We start from the raw sequence: 6,922 nt of genomic DNA on the forward strand, positions 1-6,922 counted from the left end.
AGTAGAACTGGAAACTTTTGTGGAATTGTTCCAATGTTCTAAATACACTCCATTTGCATGGATTCTTTATCCATGGATTCAACCACCCATGGCTTGCAAATACTTAAAAAAAAAATCAGTTCCAGAAAGCAAACCTTGATTTCGCCATTTTATATAAGGGTCACAATTTTACTATTGTATTTCCAAGTCCCAATTAAATACAACTTATTTTAGAATATTTAATGGGATTTGATCATACAAGGATTTGGGTATCCACAGGGAGTCCTGGAACTAAACCCCAGTGAATACCACTGTAATGTTATCTGATGTAGCATCTTTGGTTTAAATATTATATTCAAACATATTCAGACCTTTGGGGGTGCTTTGATTGTGTATTCCTGCATGGCAGGAGGTTGGATTTGATGACCCTTGGGGTCTCTTCCAACTCTGTGATTCTATGACTTATGTGGGAATAATTTTACTGGCATATTTGTAAATAATATACAGACTATAATAGATATTTCTCTTATATTTTACAAGAAACAACTATCCCTCCAAGAACCTTATTTTTAAAACTCATGTATCTAGAGGCACCTGTAGAATTTACAGATTATATATATGTATATATTTGCACTATTAAGCCTAATTGATTGGAAGCCAGAAGAATTCTTGACTGAAGCCAGGGACATTCTCAGGAGGAATGTGAAAAGACATGATTTGCAGCCAAAAAGAAAGAGAAGCCTCAATGGATGACAGATTAAACTCTTAAAGCAGATGAGGAGCAAAAGTAAAAGGTGGCAAATAGAGTTAGAACCCTAAATACAACTGTTCAGTGACATGTGCACAGGGACACAGAAAACTACTATAATAATCAATTAATAGAAAGAAAAGATGACAACAAAAAGGAGGAACAAGAGACATCTTCTGCAGTGTCCAAGAAATCAAAGAGAAATTTAAACCAAAAGTAGGGATGCTCTACAACCAGCTGGGGAACACATTATTTGACCCAAGTAGAAAAATCAAGACGATGAGAGCAATGCACTGAAGAACTATATAAAAGAGAAGAATGGATGACAGAGTCATTCAATGAAGAACCATTTGAAGATGAGCCTACAGTTTTAGAAAGTGAAGTGGAAGCAATTTTAAACAGAGGCTGGATGGCCATCTGTCAGGGATGCTTTGATTTGGATTTTCTGCATTTGGATTTCCAGGGGGTTGGACTGGATGGCCCTTGTGGTCTCTTCCAACTCTATTCTATGATTCTATGATTCACTTGGGAGAAATAGCTCACCAGGAACAGATGTAGCTTTAAGCTACAAAAGCAGAATCTACTCTAGTTCTAACCAAAATTTGTCAATAAAGATGAGAAACAAAAGAATGGCCCACAGAGCAGAGACACTCAATACACATCCCAGTCCCAAGAAAGGGGACACCAGGGATTGCAGTAACTACAGGATTATTGCATTAATCTTGCATTAGTTTTCCATGGTCTACATAATCAAAGACTTTGCTATATAATCTATAAAACACAAACTGATTTTTAAAATTATTTGGTTCACTCCATTATCCAACGTATGTTTGCAACATGATCCCCAGTGCTTCTTCCTTTCTTGAACACAGCTTGGAAATATGGTGTTTCTTGCTCCAAATATGGCAAAAATCATTGTTGTAGAATTTTGTTCATGCTCTCAACCTCAGTGGAAAGCAACAGCAAGCTTCCTCTGAACAAATCTTGCCAAGAAAACCCCATGATAGCTTCACCCTAAGTTGGAAACGACTTGAAGGGACACAACAACCAGGTTTTAGTACACAATGTTTTTTCACAGAACTTGAGCATCCACAGATTTTGCAGTCCACAGGCGGTCCTGGAACCATACTGCAGTAGATAGCAAAGGACCACTGTACTTTGGATTAGGGTATAAAGGAGGCTCAAGCTGCAAATAAACACGAGGAGCCATGTTTTGGGCTTTAGCAAAACCCCTTTGGCCTGCTTTGTGTGAAGAGCTGGGAGGGTCTGACCTCCTCCGCCTGAACCAGGCCTTGCAAAGCCATTCTTCCCAGGGAAGGCCACGAGGGATGCTCTCTTCACAATGAGGGGACAATGCCTCACAATTGCTCAGGAGGCTTTTCTCCTAGGCTGCAGGGTTGCTATGGAAGCCCTAGCAACCGCCTCTCCATCTTCATCTCCAGCCTCCTCTTCTTCTTGCATCCAGGATCCAGCAACTGAAGAATGAAAACCAGCTCCTGGGGTGGCAGGTAAGTCTAGGATGGTGCAATTCCTTGAGACTGTTTTAATGTAGACCATCTAAACCAGTGCTCCTCAAAATGCCGGTCCAAGAGCTAAATTTCCAGGAAACAAAAGGAGGAAAAAAGAGAAAAAACATTGTAACCAATGCAGATAAATATGGCACTGCTTCCTGGGAGAAAAGAAAATGCCTGTCTCCCAACCAGGTAGCTTGGATTTCAGACTGTATCAAGCTGTCTGCAGTGTTGTATTTGCTCTATAGCTGTATGTGGACTGGATTTATACCTATATTAATATGTCTGTCTGTTTTCTGTAGGATGGTTTTATCTCTTTTTCTTCTCTCCCTCCTCTCTTTCTCCTTTCCTCTTTTGATTCAATAATCCACAGCCTGAACATTTTAATATATATATACATACATTCCAAAAAGCAAAGCTTGATTTTGCCATTTTATATAAGTAATGCCATTTGACTATCCATTGTATTTCATGGGACTTGAACATCCACAGATTCTGTTATCCACGAAGGGCCCTGGAACCAAACCCCAAAGGACCACTGTAGTTATAACAGTGGTGAATATATGTCTCTGTGTTTCTTCATATGTCTGCCATGTTCATGTGTTAAGCGAGATGGTTGGGACTGTATTTTATTCCACAAACATTTGTGCAGAGGGATGTGGTGGTGTGCCTTCAAATAATTTCCCACTCATGGCAACCTTATCATGGGTTTTTCTTGGCAAGATTTGTTCAGAGGGGGTTTGCCACTGCCTTCCTCTAAGGATGAGGGTGCATCTACACTGCAGAATGCAGTTTGACACCACTTTAAGTGCTGCAGCTTTGTCCTATGGAATATTGGGATTTTACAATGTCTTGAGCCTTCTCTGACAGAGTGCTGTGGCGTCTCACAAAACTATAAACCTCAGGAGTCTGTGGGATGGAGCTATGCAGTTAAAGTGGTGTTAAACTGAATTATTCCTACAGTGTAGATACAGACCCCGAGAGAGTGTGACTTCTCCAAGGTCATCCAATGGGTTTTTATATCCAAGTGGAGATTCAAACTCTGCTCTCCAGGAATCCTAGTCTAGCATTCAAACCTCTGCCCCATTTTGGGCCAGTTCTCTCCTTACCTCCTTTTGATCTCACTTCAGCCCCATTGCTCCAGTCCCAACTGGGATGAGGATTCTGCATCCATCTTCTTTGCATTCCTCCTACGGTTAAAGGCTCAATAAGACAACAGAGAACCACAACCAAATCTTTGGTTTATGTACATTTTTGCTCCTAAAGACTGATAGGGAAGAATAGTTGTTCTTCTGTACCATCAAACTGGCTTTGTTTTAAGGCAATCTGGTATCAGGAATGGATGAAGGTGAACAAACTGCAACTTAATCATGACAAGACAGAGGTGCTCCTGGGCTGCATCCACACTGCAGACTTAATGCAGTTTGATATCGTTTTAACTACCACAGTTCAATGCTGTGGAATTATGGGGTTTGTTGTTTTGTGAGATGTTTAGCCTTCTCTGTCAGAGAGTTCTGGTGCCACAACAAACTACTAAACTCAATTCTATAGGATGGGGTCATGGCAGTTAAAGCATTGTCAAAGTGCATTATTTCTGCAGTGCAGATGTTGCCTATATTTCAGAGGAAGGAACTGGCAAAACCACCTCTGAGGATACCTTGCCTAAGAAAACCCTCAGAAATCCATGTTGTCATAACTCAACAGGTAACTTGAAGGCACATACAAACACATGAAATGTTACTTTTTCAGACTATAACTCCCAGAATCCCCTGGGCATCATGGCCAGCATGGATTTCTAGAGAAGTTACAATTTTGTACCTTAACTCACAGAACCTCCCCAGCCATCTATGGAAAGTCCAGGTTTGTAGTCCAAAAAAGCAACTTCTCCATCTTCTATCATTTTATGTACTTAGGATCCCCTGGTTGATGAAAGGTGGTTTATAAGTGTTTTTACTAAATAAAACGAGAGGCTTTTACATCCAAGTGAAGATGGAATGTAGGAATGTAACTGCTTTTAAACTTTCTGGCTGATTTACATACATAAGTTAGCTGCTGACCTTTGTTTTGTTCTTTGTTTAAAAATAAATATTTTGCAGGATATCAAGGCTTTGCAATGAAGGTCTCAGATCAGCATTGGTTGGAGAGGTTGTTTCCTCCTCGGTTCAGCGAGGAAGACTTCTTTACTCAAGTCCATCAGCCTGAACCACTGATTTGTGAAAAGATGAGTTTGGAGAGAGCAAAGAGAAGAGAAGAACTCTACAATGTGGCAAAGGCCAAGCTTCAGGAAGGCCATGGGTTGCAAAGAGAAAGATCCCCTTCCATACTAATGATAAATGAAGATAAGTCAAACTTGGAAGAGAAAAAAATGCAAAAATTAAAGGAAGAAAGGGAAAGCATTGCTGAATCTGGAGAAACGGGAGGTCAATGTCTCTGGAACGCAAAAGAATTTGCAGCTTTAAGGCAAGAGTTGTCCAAGGAGCATTTAGGAAATGTCTCTTTCAGCTGTCCTTTCTAAAGGCAGAACTGGGAGAACTCAAAGCCAAATGTAAAAAATTGGTGACAGAATCTGAACAAGTGAAAGATGAGCTGAGCTATTCCAGAAAAGCAGTTCTGTGTAAGGATGCCCAGTTAGAGCAGGTTCAAGGGCAAAACGTAAAAAAGGATGCCACCATTGAGGCTCTTAGACGAGATTTACATGAAAAATCAGAAAACACCAGAGTTTTAAAGGCGGAACTGCAAAAGGCACAAGAAGAGATCTTGCATTTAGACCTGGACAAGAAGGACCTTCAACTTGAGTTAAAGAAGCTCAAAGAGCAGCAGGATTTTGAAAGGAAGTTAGCCGTTGAAAAGGTGAAACTGTGTTATGACATGGAAGTCAGAAAAATAGAAAAGGAATTGGAAGATGCTAAAAGGGAACTGAGTACGGCGAAATCCTTGGATGCTAAAAACGCTAAGGCTCTAGAAGTGCTTAAGAAACATTTTTTTCAAGCCAAAACTCATCGGATCTAGTTCAGGATTTGATAATCGGTTTCCTTTAATGCAAATACAGAATTTTTAAAAAATGATTATGAATCCCAATTTCATGATTTGACATCTTCTCTCTCTTTTGCTCTCTTTGTGGTTTAGATTGGGGGAAGAATTTTTAAAAATGCAGTCATCTGTAATGACAAAACAGCTTCTCTTTTCTTTGCAGAGATAGTCTTCCTTTTGGGGAGATTCTGGTTTTCCTCTGTTTCAGAAAGAAGCCTTGCGAGTCCTAAAGCCATCGCCTTTTCTATTATGTCACCTGCTTGCAAATACCGGGGAGTTATTTTCCACATGAGAACAGATTTGCCAAGGACAACCCGCTCTCATTGAGAGAATCAATGCATGGGATACTGAGTTTGAAAGCACCGTTTTAGATCCCTCGCTGTTTATTGTGCGAATCGATAAAAGGCTTTCCCAAACCAGTTTTCAACATGCTAGGATTTGCATATAAATAAAGGAAAGAGATATCACCAAATTGTTTTTTTAAATGCACCTATTTACCATGCTATCAATAGGAAAAAATTAATATTTCTTATTTGGGGGAAAATAATATAGCACCTGCCCTTCTTTCTCTAATCTATTTCTTTCATAGTTTGTGGGGTATTTTTGTACAATAAAGTCCATTTTTGGCAATAGCAGGTGCAGTTTTAATCCTCAACCAGTAGGGGGCAGTCCTTGCCTAGCTCTTTAGTATAGAAATATAAAAGAGAAAAGGAACTTCTGTTGATTGCATCAGTTGTTTTTTTTTTTGCTTTTTCTGAACATGTGCAGAGTTTGGATTTACACAAAACCTTTCAGCAGCCTTTTGTTTCAGAATGGCCTTCTCTTGGCTCCATTTTTCCAGATGCTCACTAATTCTGGTATTAAAAGGGAACTGGGATGGTGCTGTCTGTTCACGGAGAGTACAATAACATCCAAAATCCACAAAACAGGGATACCTTTATTGGCTAACCAAAATGCACAAAATATGTGTTGCAAGCTTTCGAAGCGCCACTGGCTTCTTCATCAGGGAAAGATGTTTTTTAAAATCTCACAGTAGGGAAGGAGATGTATGGATTTGGGGAGTTATTGTACTTTGCTACATAGTCATGGATGTTGTTATACTTTACTACATGGCTACCCCTGGATATATTCATAGAGAGACTCTACTTGGGTTGACTATCGTCCGTGAATGCATCTGAGGAAGTAGACCAAGGTCCAAAACACATTGCAGAAATAATCCAGTTTGTGAATGGTCAAGACTGTGTTTAAAACGGGTTTGGGTGTCCAAGACTTTGGAAACCAAGGTCCAAAGCACATTGCAGAAATAATGCAGTTTGCAAACAATCAAGGCTGTGTTTGAAATGGGCTCCACAAGGTGCCATCCTGTACCCTTTGCTATTCAATATATACATGAAGCCACTGGGAGAGATCATCCGGAGACATGGAGTGGGGGGTTATCAGTACGCTGATGACACCCAGATATATTTCCCCATGTCTCGGTCTTCGGCTTTGACTTCAGGTGGTGTCTCCCCTCTGAATGACTGTCTTAGAGGGGGAAAGAGATTAAAACTGGATCCGGACAAAATGGAGATACAGTGGCAGCCCTGAACCCAGGCATTGGGATGCAGCCTCCAGTCCTGGATGGGCTCACACTCTCCTCCAAGGACTGTGTTTG

The 6,922-nt window shown here is 40.3% G+C and overlaps 1 protein-coding gene across 1 annotated transcript; it reads left to right on the forward strand.

The window, feature by feature from the left end:
• The first annotated feature begins 2,056 nt into the window (after positions 1 to 2,056).
• On the forward strand, positions 2,057 to 6,278 carry CCDC160 (coiled-coil domain containing 160). Its single transcript, XM_042477847.1, is given in 3 exon segments — positions 2,057 to 2,235; positions 4,335 to 4,660; positions 4,663 to 6,278. Coding segments are annotated over 2 exon segments (894 nt in total). The 5' UTR covers positions 2,057 to 2,235; positions 4,335 to 4,351; the 3' UTR covers positions 5,248 to 6,278.
• Positions 6,279 to 6,922: the final 644 nt, after the last annotated feature.

This window comes from Sceloporus undulatus, chromosome 7, assembly GCF_019175285.1.
Source record: "Sceloporus undulatus isolate JIND9_A2432 ecotype Alabama chromosome 7, SceUnd_v1.1, whole genome shotgun sequence".
In the NCBI taxonomy this organism is placed as follows: domain Eukaryota; kingdom Metazoa; phylum Chordata; class Lepidosauria; order Squamata; family Phrynosomatidae; genus Sceloporus; species Sceloporus undulatus.